At 40.6% G+C, this 19,951-nt stretch overlaps 1 protein-coding gene across 1 annotated transcript; it reads right to left on the bottom strand.

Annotated features, from left to right (window-relative positions):
• Positions 1–2,099: 2,099 nt before the first annotated feature.
• On the bottom strand, positions 2,100–19,380 carry exoc3l2a (exocyst complex component 3-like 2a). The gene is made up of 13 exons (XM_053485652.1): positions 19,243–19,380; positions 15,016–15,536; positions 13,392–13,606; positions 11,224–12,067; positions 10,697–10,811; positions 10,203–10,313; positions 9,528–9,628; positions 9,327–9,437; positions 9,099–9,234; positions 8,888–9,010; positions 6,963–7,118; positions 6,227–6,348; positions 2,100–4,851 (listed from the first exon to the last, which is right to left on the bottom strand). Exons 2-13 carry the CDS (start codon positions 15,516–15,518, stop codon positions 4,542–4,544), a joined length of 2,847 nt encoding a protein of 948 aa, XP_053341627.1. The 5' UTR covers positions 15,519–15,536; positions 19,243–19,380; the 3' UTR covers positions 2,100–4,541.
• Positions 19,381–19,951: the final 571 nt, after the last annotated feature.

The following is a 19,951-nucleotide window of genomic DNA, read 5'->3' on the forward strand; positions in this document are numbered from 1 at the left end:
TTGAAGGTGCTGATGGTTTGGGATCCATAATGACAGGAAGCCTGGAAGCAGCTTCTTGGAATTCTACCGCAGCCGTCGGAGGCGTCCCAATTTCCCGTGTTCCCTTAGGTTCCACTGATTGGAGTATCTGATGAATCCATTACCCGCAATTCTCCCTGTTGCAACAACAGCTTGCTGGAGGAAGAGCATACAAGATGGTGGGGCTTAATGGGCCTGAGCCAACTTAAAGAACATATGCCCGAGCGTGTGCTCGCTATCAATTAATTATTATAAATTATAATACAATGCTACAATAATTAGAAGCAGTTAATTAGCGCATGAGCAATATAACACACTTCCGATTAAAAAAGTTAACAAAATAATGTGCTGATATTGTATGTGTATTATCTGTCCTTGCGTGTGCTTATATGTGTGTTTGTGCTATTCTAGGACAGCGCTTTGTTACAGATGAAAGCGGCTTGCTGTGTGAGAGAGAGGATGTGGCCGCCTGCACTGGTTTGTAAACTTGGCTCTGATCGGAGGATCCGTTTGGCACCTCGCAGCACAACAGGAAACGTTCGTTTACCCCCCAAATCCCTTTCACTTCCCAAAACCTCCTCCTATACACAGAACATAAACCAAACAAAAACTTTTTACCCCAAACACCCTGTTTACTCAAACTTTCACCTAAAGAAACACACAATGTTTATCGCGTGCCTATAATGGGCATCAGAACTGGACCATGGAGCAGTGGAAGATGGTATCCTGGTCTGATGAATCATGTTCTCTTTTGTATCATGTGGATGGCCATGCTTGTGTGTGTGCGTGTGTGTCACTTCCTTACGATGGCACCAGGATGCACTATGGGGAGAAGGCACAGGGCACTGTTCTGCTGGGAAACCTTCTCTTGCTCCTGTCATTCATGCGGCTGTACATCCCTTCATGGACACAGTATGGTTTGGAAAACAAGAGTTCAAAGTGTTGCCTCCAAATTCTTCAGATCTTAATTTAATCGAGAGTCTATTGAATGAGCTGGACTAGATCCACGGCGACCCCATACCACAACTTACAGTACTTGCTGCTGCTAATGTCTGGACGCATGATACCACAGCACACCTTCAGAGCTTTTGTGGAGTCCATGTTTTAATGGGTCAGGGCTGTTTTGGCAGCACTATTAGATTGGAACTATGCAATCTTGGGCAGGTGGTTTTAATGTCATAACTGACTCATGTATACAATTTCTTTATAATAACCATATGGCCAAAAGACAAGGTCTAGGCCATCTTCCCTTTTCTTCATAAAAGTCTTGATCCTCAGTTATCTGTTTGCCACAAACACCTAATTTTCTTTAATTACTTTATAAACACTGCATTTATTTAAAAAAAAATGTCTAGACTGGTCTACAATAACTGGTTGGCCTAAATATACTCTATATCCATTATAATTGTCTAAACAAAGCACATTTTCTGGCAATATGCTCAATATCTCTACAATAAACTTATCGCCCAAAATTTATCTAATGTTCCCACCTTTTTTTTTTAAATAAATAACTTGAACTCTGTCCTCCCAAAAAAACATTTGGATTTTCCAAATATAATTGTAAAGACATAATCCTTTGGCCTAAAACCCCATTTATGCATTAAACCTGCCCGGTCCAAACTGCTTTCCTGGCACTATTTTTCCATAATAAACAAAAGTTTCATATTTCTATATTTGAAAAAACTTTTCAAATTTGTTTGCTCAAAATTTTTTGACAAAAACACTTAGTTTGGCTCGAATGGCCATTAAATTTTTCATAATGTCTGAACAAAAACAGTTAAAAAACTGTATGACCACTTGATTGTTCCTTTGATGGAACTCATGTAGAAACATACAACAGTGCGTTTTGCTATGAAAACAATTAGAGGTAGAACTTTTTTGAGGAACCTAAGAATCCTTATAAACCCTTGAATATACAGTATTTTCTTCCAAACACTTCCTCATTATAACCAACCCAACACCCAAGTGCTACAAACCACACATGCACAACTAATCATCTCTAATCAGATCCCAGTTACTTCAGGACTGATTTTTGTGAAAAATGAATAATAAATAAAGACACTGCCATAGATTTTTTTTTTCCTTTGGTTCAATACCCAGTCAATGGGTTTTTATTTCCAGTGAAAATCTTGAACGGCATATAATAAGAATAAGAATAATCCCATTTATGTTTCACATCACTTCAGTTTATATCTTTCAATTGATTTCACAAATTTCACAAAGAACCTGCACAAATAATTGAAAAGATACAGTTCAAGACCAGCTATTTAGAAGGATGCACATATTACCATGATTAAGTACAGTTTACTGAAAAATATTTATTTAATAATAAACTCTTTTGGGCTATTGATAGTTTCTGTGCATATAAAAAAAGGCTTGAAAGTATTGTATATGTAACTCACTGCAGAACTTTCTTTTAAGGTTCACGGCAACAGAAATACATCGTTCATTTATATGATTTATAAATGGTTGTATCATTAATACCGGGCAAAAAGGGGTTTAAAAGTATGATATGATCTATATGAACTATCATACATGAATCTCTGACACTTTTAGAACGTAACTTAGCCTAGCTTAGGAGTCTTCAAACACACTTGCTCTCAAAAACAGTATTGCTACATACTTTAGCCATCACTTTGCTTATTTTTATAGCATTCTTATAAACCACTTGATGTGCAAAAAAAGACCAAATTAGTGCGGTTGCTTAAATCAGTCTGACTGGTTCCCTTGGTTCTTTATATTTTCCCTAGGTTCCCTAGGGAGCCAAGGTTAAAAAATATGACTAATTGCCTGAGCAAGCCACCAATAGCAGAGCAGCACAGGTTAAACAGAGCATGCTGTTAGACAGAATAATGTAACAAGTAATGACAGTAAAAAAAAAAAAAAAAAGCACACAAGCAAGTTTGGCTTTGTGTAGGCAATCAAACCTGTGGAGACACATTCAATCCTAGCGGTGACCCATATTCATTCACACAGTTGCTATTTAATGCTCTTCAGGATAAACACTAACAATGCACTACAGAACCCCACCGTTGTTTTCAGGAGTAAGGTAAAAGAGGACACTGCTTAAATGAATAAGGCAAACCTGCAAGGAAAGTTCATGCGGAAATCACTTTTTCCTTCGGCGCATCCTATCGCTAGGGAGGATTAAGGCTACCTTGTGAGCGAGAGCATTTAACATTTTTTATAGATTATTTGCCCAGCCGTTTTTACAATGCGCTTGAGTTCGGGCTGGATTAAAATGGAACTATGTCTATTCATAAGCACACTCCATTGTTTCGGGTGAACTGGAATAGGGCTCCGTTTCCACCGGAGGAACCATTAGCTGTGTCAGATTGAAGGGACTGATGACTCGGCGGTCATTAAGTCCACTTCCTGTTAGCTGTGTGAATAATGGAGAGTACTTCCTGTTTGACTCCTCATGCCTCAAAGAAACGTGAGGGTCACATTTTTTTTTTTCTATTTCTTCCTGCGCTTGTCTTGTGGAATGCACGGATTCGACGATTACGGGTCGGTTCGTGTCTCATGTAAATGTGTTGACTGCATTGTTGTCGTGTTTTAGCGCGTTGGCTTGTTAACGAGCTAAACTGGTTGCAAAGGTGTAATCTAGTTGGGTGTCAATTTTTGAGGCCTTCTTACTGACCAAAAAAGCAAAACAAATCAGAAACCATGTTCAGGTTTAGGACAGATTTCAGGGTCATTGTTTTTGGGTTAAGTTTTTTACATGCAAGTTTATTACTGTGCGGAAGTGAACTTTCTGCGAAACGAGATAACTGCGGCGAAACTAGCAGTTTAACCCATTGCGCTTATCTACGCATGGAAAGACATCAAGCTATTTTAAATAGCTATGAGATAGCTTGGTCTGTCTAGTAGGGTAAAACTTTGAATGGAATTTGAATGGAACTCTGGGATTGGTTACAGAGGACCTATTTTAAATAGGTCTCTAGAGTACGTGTACATAAAAAAATCCACTAATGTGACCTCATATAAGCAGAGCCCCTTGGTAAGAATTTTGCTCAGCTCTGCTGTTCTTTGGTGGTGAAACAGAACAAATTTAAGGTGTAAAAGGTGCATTATCTGAGGGGTATTTCAGCTGGAGCATTAACACACACATACACATACACACATTGGGTGAGCTTTGATGACTGATGACTTGTTAAAGAAATAGTTAGATAAGGGAGCCTTAATTCATGAAGAAAGCATGCCCGCTTTAAATTTGTAGTAGGGATCTCGGAAGAGCAAATTGCTGAGTCTATGTACTGTATACTGTATATCATGATGTATATTATGTTCTAGAAAAATGACTTTGAGAAAGATGGATTTTATCTCATCTCATCCCTACCTTGTGGAAAATCTACCATCCAACTGCAGCCTAAGCAGGGAGCTGTCTTGAAACTGGAACAAGATTGGAAATGATCTAGCTATTGGTTATTGAACTTGTTTTTGTCATTTCTGTAACATTCTGACATGACGACTAGTTGCTTATTGTTTTGTGTAACTGGTTCAATCTGGCTAGTGAGATGTTATTGGTTGTCCTGGGTCACATGTTCATTGACATCGTCTGCTTTCCAACTCGTGCTCCTTTTGGGGCGTCTCCGGCGAGGTCGTGCGCTCGACACCCAAGATGTCACTCGCAGTCCAAAACGGATCAGAACTAGTCTCAGGCAGGGCATGTCCGTCGCCACCGTGATCTCAGAGAAGAAAGCATGGTCTCTGGGAACATGGGTGGGGCTATCGCAGGACTCAAAGTCCCGGACGACAGCCAGGATCTCCTGCCGTTCCGCGTGCTGCACCATCCCTCTGACGTTCAAGACAGCGGAGACGTGCTTCCTCCTGTGAGAAGTAAAATACAATTGTTTGCCTTAATCTCATTCCATCAATGTGTGTTTTTTGCCTCATTCTCTCCTGATTCTCTTGGCTAGTTCTCCTGAAGACGGCTTAATAATTTGGACAAGGAAGGACATGTGGCCACCCTTTTTTGTTCACATTATGGAAAATGTTTCACATCGTATTACACTTGCAAGTATCAATCAGCTTGTAGTATGAGCCTCTTAAACATACTGATCAGAGATCAGCTTCTCAGCGTATATGATTATACTCAGTTCAACTGACAGGGACGTTCAACAACAGGAAACAGTGAGAGTACGCCAGGGCACAGGCATGACTTTGATCTGCCAAGTGTGTATTTGTATAGAGCTGCTGTCTTCACTGGAATGTTTTAGTGTGTTTTGAGTATGAGTGTGTGTCTGGATATCTGTTTGAGTGATGGCACCAGCGAGTCTCTCGTGACCTGGCAAGTAGAGGAAGTAGTCCTCCATGACTTCCTTTTGGCTGAACCGAGTTGTGCGTCAGCAAGCAGGAGCACTGCCAGGCATGACAATACACACACACACCACACACATTTATACACATATGTGAGGTTTTTTATTCTGTTTAATGATCCGTTAGAAAGGTTTACAGTTTAAGCCAATCAAACTGTCCCTGCGATGAATCACGGGATCAGGGAAACGTTTGTATTCTCTCCCTCACATATATGCAGACACAAGCCTAGTGCATGGTGAAGAATCTATCATCTGCTCCACTCAGATTTGGCTCAATAGCGATTAATTGTATGCTTTCCTGGAGTCTTATTTTGGCCAATGTTCTTCCGGCTGGTGTAATGTCTATTTTCTGGAGTTTCAGGAAGCGTTTCTCTTATTTTGAACCAAACAATCAAAATGAAAACATTGTTTTCAAGACACTCAGTGCCCCGTCTTTTCCTCCCTTGCCGGCTCGTCCTGTGCCAACTGAATCTCTCCGCTATTTGCAGGGAAGTTGGCACTGAGGCATGTCACAAACCTCCGTCTGCCCGGCGACTATTTTCGGCGAGACATTCTTAAGAGTTCAGGAAGGTGAAGGGTGTTGTGAAAAATAGCTGTTCTGCAGAGACAGGAAGAGGCCTGGGTCGAGTGGTTCACTTATTCCTGAATGAAGTGCGTCGTGACGGACAGGGTTCAGCGCCGCTCGTTTCCGTCCATCACCTCTGCACTTCTTAGGGCGGTTATAAAAATGATGAAACGCTCAGGGTGTGACGGGTCTAAAGAGATAACGCTGAGTAATGTGCATTGTTTTTGTAGTAGAAATGTCCCATTCTCCCTTTGTGTTTGTGTTTGTGTTTGTGTGTGTGTGTGAGATAGAGAGAGAGAGAGAGAAAAAGAGTCTTTCATACCGAATATCTGGGAACTCCTTGACCAGGACTCCCACCTCCATCTGGATAGAGGGCGTGTCTTCCAAGATGATAATGTCAGCCAGGTGACCAATCACATTATCCAGCCATGAGCAGGTAGACTCCTGAGTAAGTGAGAGAGAGAAAGAGAGAGAGAGAGAGAGAATTAATAGTATAAATTTTAAGGTTATTGGTACGCTTGAATTTTTCCTACTTCATTCATCTAGGCTGTATCTTGAGCCTTGTTTGGAGTAAGGAGGACACCGTTCGCCTCCAGGGCAACTCCGTGTCCGATTCTGACCCCTTAAAGCTATCCCAAGGAATTTCACATAAGCATGAGCTATAAATATCCTTATACACTCGCTCTCGCCCATGCTCTTGCTCTTATCCACACACTAAATATCCTCTGTGGAATTAAAAGCTTGTTTGGGCATTTTTACGGAAACCTCCAAGCGACAGAAAAGCCTTCAAAGACAGCAGGCAGGAAGAAGCCAAGCAGCCCACTTCCTGTTTTCTGTTAAGTTGATGGACGGGTGAGGTTAGTTAAGTCCTGGTCAGATAAGAATGGCGCTGCTCATGCACACTAACATGGGCACTCAGGGGGAAAAAAAGAAAAAAGCTGACGCTGGTTATAGTGTCATTTTTCATATTTACAATGACAATGGGGTTCTCAATAAATGAAAGTTTGATTTAAAGTGGACAATAAAGAAAGCGTTTGTGTTTGTGTGTGAGTGCATACCAGGTCCTTAAAAAGTGCTTTAAGCTGCCGGGCCTCGTCCTGCAGTCGGAACGCGAGTCTCTTCCTCATTTTGAGCGATGTGCAGATGATCCGTCCCCTCATGATGGCACGCACGTATTCCACCATGACCCGCCTGTGCACCTCATTCACCAGTGTCTGACAATCCATCAGAGAAAAGTTGATGAGTCAGTGAAATCATAAAGTCAACAAGATAGTGAGCCTAAACGTCAATTGGTCAATGAGCCAATGAGTCAAGCATTCAGTAAATTCATGTCAAGTCAACAAACCAAAGATTTAATAGGGTAAACACTAATTTAATCACAATTCAATGAGTTAATTGGTCAATAAGTCAAAGAGTCAATGAATCATACAATCAACCAAAATGTTTGAATAACTCAAACTTTAGCCAATGTTTCAAACATTTAATGAATCAATAAGTAAAGAAAGCAATGATTTAAGTAGTCAACAGGCCAATTAGTCAAACATTCAATAATTAACATATCAATAAATTGACAAATGAATGGCATTGAATCCATATATCAAACAATCAGTGAATCATTAGTTATTTAAGTCATTAAGATAAATCATTGATTCAGTAAGTCAGTGAGGCAATGAGTCAACAAGCTAATAGGTTAATGAAGTCAATGGGTCAATAAGCTAAAACATCAGTGATGTAAACAACCAAAGAGTCAATAAGCAAATGAATCAATGAGCCAATACTCAATACAGTGAAACCTTGGATTACGAGCATAATTCGCTCCGGAAGCGGGCTCGTATTCCAAAACACTCGTAAAACAAATTTACATTTCCCATAAGAAATATCGGAAACTCAAATTATTCGTTCCACAAAAAAAAACATAAAAATAATTAACGTAAAATATAAAGTAAAAAAAAAATAATAATTAACCTGCACTTTACCTTTTTAAAAAAGTAGAAATAAATCGCGACAGATTAGTGTTTCAGAGTAGCTGTGTGTGTGTTAACCTGGATGGTGTCACACATGAAAGAGGCTTAGGAAGAAAATGGATTTTTAACCTTCTAATGAGGCTTTCTTTTGCTTTACATGCACGCACACACATGTGTTATAAGAAACAGCACAAGCGCGCTGTACACTCGTGCTTACAAACACAAAATAAAATGTTTTACTCACACACATGTGGTCACAGTCTTATAGTAAACAGTACACACGTGTACGGATGTTGATTATACCAGTAAGAGACGCGCACTAAGACCCAGCAGGCGAGACGATTTAACCACAATTCCACAGCATAAGAGAAAGAAAAACCGTTGGTGAAGTTGTAATTATGTGACGTTCAGGGTCAAAACAAGAAGCGCATGCGTGATACATGATACTCAGTACTCGTAAACCAAGGCTTGCTCATTTTTCAAGTCAAAATTTATTAAAAATCTTTGCTCGTCTTGCAAACTGTGTTACTTACAATCCAAGGTTTCACTGTACGGTAAACCTTCAACGAATCAATGAATCGACAAATCAATGATACAAAAAATGTATCAATGAGTCATTAAGATAATCAGTCATTGACTCAGTAAGTCACTGACTCATTAAGGCAATTAGTGAACAAGTTAAAAAGTCTTTAAGGTAAACAGTCAATAAGAGTCAATAAGTCCAAGAGGCAATAATTCAACAAATCAATGAATCCCTAGGTTAATGAGTCAATTAGGGAAACATTCAAAGAATGAATACATTAACAAATCAGTAAGTCATTAGGGTAATAAATCATTCAAAAAAGTCAGTGAGTCAACACTTCAATGAGTCAGTCAATAGGTCAACTATAACTCATTACCATTTTGTTGTCAGATGTGTTTTTTTTTATAGTATTGTAGCTGGCTATAAAATTATGTGTGTGTTTGTGTGTGTGTGTGTGTGTGTGTGTGTGTGTGTGTGTGTGTGTGTGTGGTTTTACTTGATAGGGAGGACAGTCCATCCTGCGGAACTTTTTAAAGTGCTGTTTGATGGCATCCTCGATGCTCTCGTACGCCTCTGTGTTGTTCAGCCATTTCTTCCTGAGCAGTTTATCAAAGAAAGGCTGTAGGACAGAAAACACACACTGCTAGACAACACACACAAAAACGGACATGTATAATATCATATTTGTGTGTGTACTAATACCTTACCCTAATGTTTTCAAACAGTTTGTCGGAGAGGACTCGTACAGACTGGTTAATGATGCGATCGAGTGATGAGTGTGCCCTGTGGGAGGAGTCTTCACTGCCGAGGGGGTCACACTGTCTGCAGCGCTCCACAAAGCTCCTACACATGCACCGTGTGTGAGTATGAGTGTGTGTTTAGATTTCTTGGTAGAAAATAAAGATGTGTACAACCAGGATAGTCCCTGGACTCACCTGAATGGAGGGACGCAGTTGGCCAGAGCAATGGTACGGGACACGTAACCATCAGCTCGATCCCCGAACTCCACCTGAGTCTCAAGGAACATCTCCACTTTTCTCTGGAAACTGAACAGACACATAAATAATGGTCAACAGACATGCTGTAACCAACATCATCTTCTTCATCATCATCATCATAATCATCCTGATCCTCACCTGTGGAGGAAGTCGGCTAATCCTCTGAGAGTGCACCGGGCCACTCGAGCTCCCAAAGGCTGACTGACCCCTGTAGATCTGTCCAGGTCCACCTTCAACCTCTGACCACACACACATGCATCAACTTTATGTACACGTGTATCTATGAGTGTAGATTATTTACACTAATAATATCGTCCAATTGTTCACATTTATAATAATGTCTGTCAACTGTAACAGCTTCAACTTTTCTGGAAAGCCTTTCCACCCTAACTCAGAAAGAGCATTTGTGAGGTCAGACACTGATGTTGGACGAGGAGGCCTGGCTCACAGTCTTTGCTCTAATTCATGCCAAAGGTGTTCTATCGGGTTGAGGTCAGGACTCTGTCCATGCCAGTCAAGTTCTTGCTCATCCACTCCAAACTAGCTCATCCATGCCTTTATAGACCTTGCTTTATCTGATGTCTGATCTCACAACTGTGTTTCTGGAGGAATGGTCAAAAATTCCCATAAACACACTCCTAAACCCTGTGAAAAGACTTCCCAGTTGAAGCTGTTAAAGCTGGAAATGGTGAGCCAACGTCATATTAAACCCATCTTTGTGAATTGGATGTTCATATGCATGTGAAGGCAGACGAGCGAATACTTTTAGCAATACAGTGTGTGTGCGTGTGTGTGTGTGTATGTGTGTTTTACCTGTATGATTGACCTTGCAAGTCCAGACTGGTACTCCTCAATGTGTAAAGTCTGAGTCCATCGCTTTTCCTCCTCCTCCAGAACCTGAGAAAGCTCCATAGTTACCTTATCCTACACCCACACATGCACACACACACAGACACAAACATACACACACTATAATTTATTGTCATTAATTACAATCTCCACTTAATTGTTATAAATCTCCCAGCAGTTAATGTTAACCTTGTAATGCACCATGGAGACTGTAATTGTATATTAGCATCAGTTGTATGCTACCTCTCATTAGCTTACACTAACACACACTAAAACCAAGTCTACACTCTGTCCATGGTACTGAACTTAAATTCCTCTTCTGCCTTCACTGTGTACATGTTTGTATGTACAAGTATATACTTGGTATTTGATATTGTGTATCCTTGTGTATACAGAATGAGTTTGAGTGTGTGGTTGTGTGGGTGTGTTTGTTCGTAGGTGTGTGGGTGTGTGTGTACCCAGACGGTGTCGAGACACTCCTGTTCCAGCCTGTCCATGACCTCAGCAGGGAGCAGTGGCTCAAGAGTGCCACAGTCTATAGCCCCCATAGCACCCACTGTGCCCAGTACGTCCCTGCAACATACCGCTATAATCAGCACTATATTATATTATATTATATATTATATATATAATAGCACTCACTTTGAACACAGGAAAGTGTTAGTTATTTTAAATCAAAATGCTTAAAGGTGAAGTTTCTAATTCTCACGTGCCCTCTCCTGACTTTAAGGTGAATTACAATTACGATAAAAATACTTTTTTTTTTTTATCTTTAGTAAACTGCCCAACTTCCACATTAGTTACCATTTAAAGACAGAGAAATCCCTGGGCACATCTGTTTTATTTGAGGACAGGCCTTATTTCTGGACTAGAAAAATATAATCTATTGCAAAGTAAGCCCACCAACACTTTTAAACATCACACAGTGTAAATGTATCATGTTGTTAGGAATCTGTTTATTGGGAAATGGTAAGTAAAGGTCTACCTGTTGTACATGTTGTAGACCCAGTCAAGGAGTGAGTAGATATCTGTGATTTGCACTTGACCTGCTGTGATGGCTCGGAGACGTTTGGCTATGCCTCTGTGGTAGCTCTGCATGTACACCTGAAACACAGAGAACTCCTTCGGATACACTCCTACCACGTTCCTCCTTGCTGCATCCATGTCTTCCACTACTCGGCTTCGTAGCCGATCCAGGAAGTTGCCCATCTGTCCTGCTGCGATACTCCCAGGTTGTGGGAGTGACCAGTCAGCAGCCTCGCCCACTGCCTCCACCCACTTTTGCCTCAGTCCACGAGGGCGTTTGTTGGATCGAACCCCCTCGAACAAGTTGAACTGGGCGTCCTGGCGCTGCTCCGATTGGGCCCTGTCACTCAGTTCTGACGGGGCCTTCTCATGAACGTCAGTCTTGGCCACATCACGGAGCTCAGATTGAGCCTCCTGGCGCAGTGCCCAGACACGGTCTGCATGCTCCTCCTGCTGGATCACAAGCACGACTAGGCCAAGCTGGGGGCCAGCACATGGTTGCCGTAGCGACTCACGCACCACATCCCACATCTCTCTCTGCAGCGCCTCGTAGAGCAACTCGACGTCTTTAACTTTCCTCAGGCTTGCATCCCAGGGGCTTGGAGCCTCGTCATCGCACTGACCCACCAGGGTGAGCCACAGAGGGGAGGACGGAGGGGGGGTTGTGGTAGCAGTTGGCGTTGGAGTGGTGGGTGGTGTTTGCAAAAGGGTGGGGTCCAGTTCGCACTCCCTCTCCAGCTCTTGGATGTGGGTGTCAGCCAGCAGAAGGTCTCTCTGGTTCACCAGCTGCAGGATTTCAAGGACTAAGTAGAGAAAAGAAATGAGTTTAGAAATTACATTTTTATAGCAAAACAATCTGTTGAAAGATTAAACAATATGATCTAATTATTTCTCGGAACTGTAAATTGCAAACATGTTTTTAGGTGGGATGTACATGTATGCCCTTCAACTATATTTAAGTAGCAGTTGTATCTTGAAAAAAATGCTAGTAAGAAAGAATGTTTGAAAGGATGCTAGTTTTTTTTAGCTAACCTATCAGGTTTGCATATATTAGCCACCTAGCTAGTGTTAACGGTGTATAGATATCTACCAAACTTCATTCTGGCCAAAGGAACTTTAATTTTTTATTAAACTCTTCTAGTGAGGTGCTGAAGCTGCGAGTCTAATGAAGCACTTTAAAAGAGAATTGTTATGCAGGTACAGATACACTAAACTGCTATATTGCATATTATTAATTTCATTATTTCCAGCTTCAAAGTGAAACTAAATTTGGTACATTTGACTGCACTCTGTATAACTACAATGCACATTTTGTACATTTGGTACAATTGATTGTACTTTGATTGTATGTAAATTAAACCCCACGCCATTGTGTCCTGTGTGCAGAGTATGAGAGGGGCATTACGCAATGTGTAAAAGTGTTTTGTTTTGTCATTAAGTGTGTTCTAGCAATTAGAACACACTGAGCATTGACGCAGCTGCTGATGCAAGTCTCATCTGAACAAATCCACAACATAGCAAACGTACGTCGTTTCCTGGTTTTCGCGGGTCTTTGCCAATGACTCAGATGGAACCTAAGACCTCGAAGTACTTTTTAAGAGCAAAGCATTGTGGGTGAGGCGATGAAGTCGTCGGCTGTAGAAGGGAACAGACTTCCGGCTTGTTAGTGATCCAAGCACGTATCAATGTTCTGCCAATAAAGGGATCAGGGTTCACAGGTGTACAAACTTCTGCTCATGTAATTGAGTCCTGATTAAGCGCTCAGGTCAGCGCTCTTTCTGTTTCACAGGGACAAGAAAGAAAATAAGGCGTCAGCCGGGTCAGGACCTGGTGCTTGTTCATTCTGATGTGCTGACTAGAGAACAAACAGGCTGGGGAAAGACGAGGGTCAGGTCATATACACGTTCTCGCTCATGGCATTCTTTGTCTCACACTCTCATTGTCCTTTGGGGGTTTTTGCGTGTGAATCAGTGCTAAGTCATTTTTAAGGATCCATTAATGAATTACACAGTGCACACCTAACTCAATTGTACTCAGTCATGCTTGGATACGTCTATAGAACATTAATGATACAGGTTTTACCTGAGCTGCTTAGTGAGCACAAAACACCATCATGGAAGTTCTCACCTGAGAGCGGCTCCCTGCGCTTGATGGGCATCTCTTCCTCTGGGCTCTCCCGCTCAGCCTCGAGGGAGTCACGGCTGGTGAGCGAGTCTCCACGAAGTTTGCTCAGGCTGCGCAGAAACGAGGGTCGGCGGTCGGTACAGTCTTCATCCTCACTGTGCACCTCCCCTTCTGGGAGACTTTCTCTGCGATCACTCTTCTTCCTCCGCCCTGCCAGCCTGTATACAAGGAATAGTTGGAGAGAAAGATGACTTAGCAGTAAAACAGTAGCATAACAATAATAAATATCCCATGCAACAGCACAATTGAAGCAAAACAAAGCAAAGTTTGCAAAAAGATGCCGTTAACATCCAGCGATAAGATTCGGTTCATGATGGGAAACTACTTCTGGAACCAGAGTGGAATTGTTTGGCAAATGCTCTAACGCATGCAATGTTCTTCTTTGCCCCAAAATGTACATAAGGGTTATATCACATTTGGTATCCATGTGTGTACAAGAGCTATGACTAATTAAAGTTATCATCAAAGCTACAGGCGGTCAAATGAAATAGTAAAATGTATCTAAGTGTTGATTCAGTGTAATTTCATTCCTTTTTTACTCTGAAAGGTGTGGTTTGTAATTTTTTCAGTCTGACCCTTGACTTGTAACGATCATTTCATTTGAACGAGACCTTACAAAAACAGTGAGTACAACATTACTGCATTTTAAATCTGATTTGTTTTTCAAATTTAAGCTTATATTTTTTAAAAAAATCAGGTCCTGAAATGAGCTTGGCCACCTCAAGGAAAACAGCTCAGGCAGGCTTTCGTGTTTTCAGGAAAAGCACAAGGGATAAACAGTTGAAACAACAAGGCTGATCTGAGTCCAGGACAGGCAAAGGACTTGTCAGTGTTTTTATTGAAATTACAATTCTTACTAACAACAGGAAACACTGGAGATCACAAACTGCCGCATTAATGTTGTTTTTTTGAGCCTGATTTCTGTGCATTTATTAAAAATGGACTCACATTCCTTTTCCATGACATCATCCTTCCCAAACCTAACCTTTTCTTCCCTGTCAGAGACTTTTGACTTTTTTTTTTTTTTAACCATATAGCTCCAAAAAAATGCTCTCTCCAGTAGTGTTTCCCGAGGCGTGTGTTCTTTATCCAGTTTCCTGAATAACTCCATAAGCATTAATTAAGCAGCGGTAGGGGTGAACGGACATGACCTGAGCGTTTCATTGTGTCGCTCCTGCGAAACGGTTTTCTGTGTATTATAAATAAACAAACGGATGTGTGTTTGTGTGTTTACAACGGGACAGAGACACAGCCCCACAGCACCAGGGGAAACAATGTACCTGGTATTAATAGAGGCGATCTTTCCACACTGACCTACCACACACATACAATCAGCGCTAAACGATCCAACTATAAACAACCTATAAACTATAAACGGGGGTTCCATTTTATCAAACAGTTCGAAAAGTTACATTTCGCACTTTATCAAAAAGGAGCTTGATCATCCATGACATTTATAGTGTTCGCTTTATAAGTAAAAATACAAAGCTAACAGCGTAATGACAATCACACAAAAGGACGTTATCTTGTCCTTGTATTTTTTTTTTTAGATAAATTATTCACTGACCTTAACAAGGTCATGATCTCTTCAGACGGCCTCCTATTTTTCTTCTTCTTCTTCTCCTTTGCAGCAGAGGGCGTGGCGGGCAAAGTGTTGCTCCACACATTCCGACCGGTCATGCGCAGCCCCTTGCTCAGTTTTCCCAGCGTCTTTAGAGGCGATGAGCCGCAAATGCGCTCCAGGGTACCTCTCAGAGGAGAGCTTCCCTTCGACCTGTCGGTGACCTTCAGCCCTCCATGCAGCTCAGCGTTCACTTCGTTTTCCAGTGCCTCGCCATCACGCGGCGACCTCCGCCCACTGTCCCATACTCCACCTTCTTCTTTGTTCCATCCCATGTCTAAGTCCATGTCGTCGAATGGGTTCAGGCTGGATGGTGGGAGGATAAGCTCGCCGTTTCCGTGGTTACTCTGTAGCGTTGTTTCGCTGTTGTCTTGGAGATCCTTCAGCATCACATCACTGGTGCTAAGGTTACCCCTGGACCTCCCGGGGAGCTTCTTCAGGATGGGCATGTTGGCACAGGAATGGTTCTACAATGGGAAACAAAATGGCAGTGGACCGTCCTGTTAGCAAACAGGGTACACAGACACTTTGGTACACACAGGACTTTGATACCGAAACAAAATACATTTGACTGTAAAGTATAAATTTGCTTTTGAAACAGAAACAAAAACACTTTTGCTACTTTTTAAGTTGTTGGAACCAAAAAAAAATGTTTCTGGGGAACTTTAACAAATAGATTCACAGTATTTAAGCTACATAAGAACATAGCTAAATACATACAGAACTACAACAGCTAAAAATGAAAAGAATCTTGACAGTGGGACCAGTGGGGCAAAACTACCAGAAACATCAAAATTTACCTCAGAAATATGATTTATTCACCATTATAAGGATAAATACTAATAATATTACACTCCACATACATATAGCATCAACGTTTATCTAACTTTTCATTGTTATTAATGCTGTTTCATGACTGTGTACTTAAAGCTATCATAAGTCATGTGGAGACTTGTAGTGTAAACATCATGTCTGAATGTAGCATGATAGCACAACTACGTATTGTTCATCTGTTTACCTGAACAAGTTGTATATCATAAAGAGAGAATAAGTTAGGAATAAGCAGACGCGTGTGTGTGTGTGTGTGTGTGTGTGTGCCCTCTTTGCTTTGCTTGGCATGAGCACCCGTGTTTGTTGAATTTGTGCTGTGTTTTCACTCCGGGGTCTGGAGGTGTATCCTCTTCCAATATTTTTATCTTGAATAGGAAACCTGATTCATAAATATTGTACGCCTGAGAGGAAAGCGCTGTTTATGTCTCTGGTAATATGTATGTTTTAAAGGCAGTTTTACATAAACAGCAAATGGGAAAAACTGTGTTGTGTTTGGCCCGTGTTTGGCCCGTGTTTGGCAGGTTCTCCGGGTCAACCGATAAAACTGAACAATTACAGAAGAGAACTTGTAAAGCTAGATAATATGGAAATACGAGAAGCATTCAAGTCAAACCAGGACATCTGATGAAAGTTCTGGTAAATGAAGGCATAAAAGCGATTGACAGTTATAGAAGTACGGCGACAGTACGGTGATGAGATTCTTAGACCCAACAAAACATTTGAAGCATTCAAATGTTTTAAAGAAGGCCATACGTGCGTGAATGACAATTCCGGCCGAGGTGGCACAGAGCCAACTGCATTCATTCCCATAAACATTCAGCGAACAGATGTTTAATAAGAAGTTCCTGGGAGGCCAGCGTGTCAGATGTGAAGCGTACTGAGAAAACTTTCTACCTTAATGTTATCCAAGCACTAGTGAAACGCTGGGATGAGTCCATTAGTGTGAGAGAAATGAAGGGAGTTTTCACTCTGTTCTGTTATTCTGCACATTCAAACCCCCCCCCCCCCCCCCTGACTTGAACACGCCTCACAAAAAATACTGTTAGCATCATGACACTATATCTTAAAAGTTTCATAAATTGCTACCTACCTTGCTTTAAAATGAAAAAGTGTGCGACAACCTCAAAAAATGATGAGCTGGCACTGAGTGTATTAGCTAAGAGAAATAGCAAGCTAGATAAAGCACCAAAAATTAGATACTGAATTTGTATATAGATGTGTTTTGTTGGTCTTTCGAGTGCTCCCGTCAACCGGTCGCCACAGCGGACCATCCGATCTGCACATTAATTTGGCAGAGGTTTGACGCCGGATGCCCTTCCTGCTGAAACCCTCCCAATTTATCCGAGCTTGGGACCAGCACTGCATCCAGCGACTGGGGTTTAGCCATTGGGTGGGAATCGAACCTTTCACATGGCAAGAAACCTACCACTGAGCCACCAGTACCCATGTATACAAATGTGTATTATTGCTTACACACAAAAAGATGTATGAAAATAAAAGCTAATAAAAAGTTAAACTTCTTTAGCATGCTGCTTGTGGGTTTTTTTTACATTATATTTTAGCTTTAACTATTCTACACATCTCAATAAAAACAATACTAAAAGTAAAAGTTAAAATTGTATTTAAAGTTTGAATAATTTAAACAATCCTGTCTGAGGAGACTAACTAGCTAGCTTGCTAGTTTAATTCAATATAATAAGTCTTGGTTTACATGCTTTTTTAAATTAAATTATTTATTTATTTATTAACTTTCCGCCTTCAGGTGTTTCAACAATAACTTAATGACTTGTATCAGGGAAACCAGTGAAGGAAGTTTTAAAACATAAAGCGGTAATATTCTTAAAATGATAAACATAACAAAATTGCTATAATACGCTTTAAACTGAGTGGTGTTCTTAAGATGGTCAGTACACCAGATTAAAAATTTATATTAGAAATTAAAGAATGACAATATTACACACAGTGCTAAAGTTATAGCTAATCTTGCGCTACTTTCTGGACTATGGCACAGTTTTCCTCCATTCACTCCCCTAGAGCCTAATAAAAAAAGTAAAAAAAAAGAAAGAAAAGACATGGCGTGCATGTGTATGTGTGTGTGTGTGTGTGTTTTTGTGTGACGGGACATCGAAGAAACTTAAACAGGAATATTACATCCCCAACATACACTATGTACAGCACACACCCACATGCACACGTGTATTTATTACACACACCTGTTCCTGCAGGAAGGTCGTTCCCTACAGACAGAGTGCGTGTCAGCATGTGGATGTTCATACAGTACATATGTCAACACACTGACACACACAGTCGCACACAGTCACACACACACACACTTGGACACAGGGCATGTCACAGGGAGCAGTGTGTGTGTCCAGTGATGCTGACTGGTTTATGGTGCGTGGCTCACACAATGTGTGTGTTAAGTTTGGAGACCTCGGGAAGCACAGAGTGTCGGACGTGTATGAAGTCATACAGATAGAGATGTAATATAAGCAGCACAGGATTACGTAAAGGGGATGAGAGGATGGATAAAACCTTACATTAATGTTAACACACACACACACACACACACACATTTAACCTCAATGTAAGGTGTGTCGGAGAGCACAAAAAAAAAGAAACTTTATTTTTAATTTTGGTTAATTATAAGTTCTGTGAAAAAGTTTGTGCCCCCCTCCCATAATAACGAAACAGGATAAGCTATTTTTTATCTAAATCTTTTTTAAATGTAGCACTGATCTCAGATCAGCATCAACTACCCATGTTTAAAAGATTTACTTAGCAAATTATATCTGCTAAAAAATTTTTTACATAAATTTCATGAAAAATCTGATTTTAAATATAAAAAAATATTAACTTCCTTAGTTTTTGTCTTTGTATTTTGGAAGTTAAAGTGGTTTCTGTTATAATTAGAAGTTTTAAAAAATGTACACAGGTACATCAAATAATTTTATGGTAATATATACAGTATGATTCTGCCCCTTGTGTGTATAATTTAATAGATTAGCTAATTCCCCATAATTCAGGAAAACATTTATTAACCCAATAACTGTTATATATTCTGTACCTAATACTTCTTAAAAGTGTAACTATGATAAGATTAACCATCAGACCTGAAGACTGTCATGGAAATAACTCTTACAATAAAACGTATTTAACATAACAAAATGGTACAAAATGACAAAGGTTTACACACCTGCGTGAAAGTTAAACACTTTCTACCCTGCAGCTTTAAACAATCATGCTTTAAAAAAATATGAACTTTCAGGAGTCGTAGGTCAATTACTGCAATTACAAATAAAATTTCTCACAAGTTCACCATGTAAACGCATTGTGTCTTACCTTCAGCTCCAGTGGACAGGCGCTTCACTGCTGTGCCATTCCTGAGTGTGAGGGTCCACAGAATCGGAGGTGTGTGTTTGCGTTTGTGTGTGCGTTTGTGTGTGTTACTTCTTCAGAGATGCCAGACACTCTGATGGAATGTCGGCCACCGGCACTTCTCTTGCTACCAGATGCTGATGTGTTATCCTGAGGAAACAGAGGCGCCCTCCCTAAGCAAACACACACATCCATAATACCCTTACACACACACACACACACACACTCACACACACAATTTCTGTTTGGTATTTTTTTTCTGTCATGTTATATTCATTTGTTACAGCTCAATTCTGGATCAGTCAAAAGGTGTTTATAATAGAATTTTCTATAAGAGCGGCTTTGCGCTTATTCTAACACATTATAGTGTTGAAGTAAAACAGTAAACAGTTACGTATTTGATGAACACTCAGTTTAATCTTTAGCTAATAATAAGCAGATTCGTTTTTGGGTTCTGTTTTGTTATTCAACCAAGACAACTATTATCTGTTCATACGAGGAGGTTTTCTGTGTGTTTATTCGACAATTATGGAAGGAGTCTCCAGTGTCAGAGGTAAAACTGTAACTTTAAGCTTTTCTTTGGGTTGTTAACCGGAAGGCTGGTGAGGGAGACACTTTTAAGTGCTTGTTATAATGTAAGTGAGAAAGGAAGCTGATTTGTTTCCTCGTCTTT

The sequence above is a fragment of the Clarias gariepinus genome, chromosome 24 (assembly GCF_024256425.1).
Source record: "Clarias gariepinus isolate MV-2021 ecotype Netherlands chromosome 24, CGAR_prim_01v2, whole genome shotgun sequence".
NCBI classification, from domain to species: Eukaryota; Metazoa; Chordata; class Actinopteri; order Siluriformes; family Clariidae; genus Clarias; species Clarias gariepinus.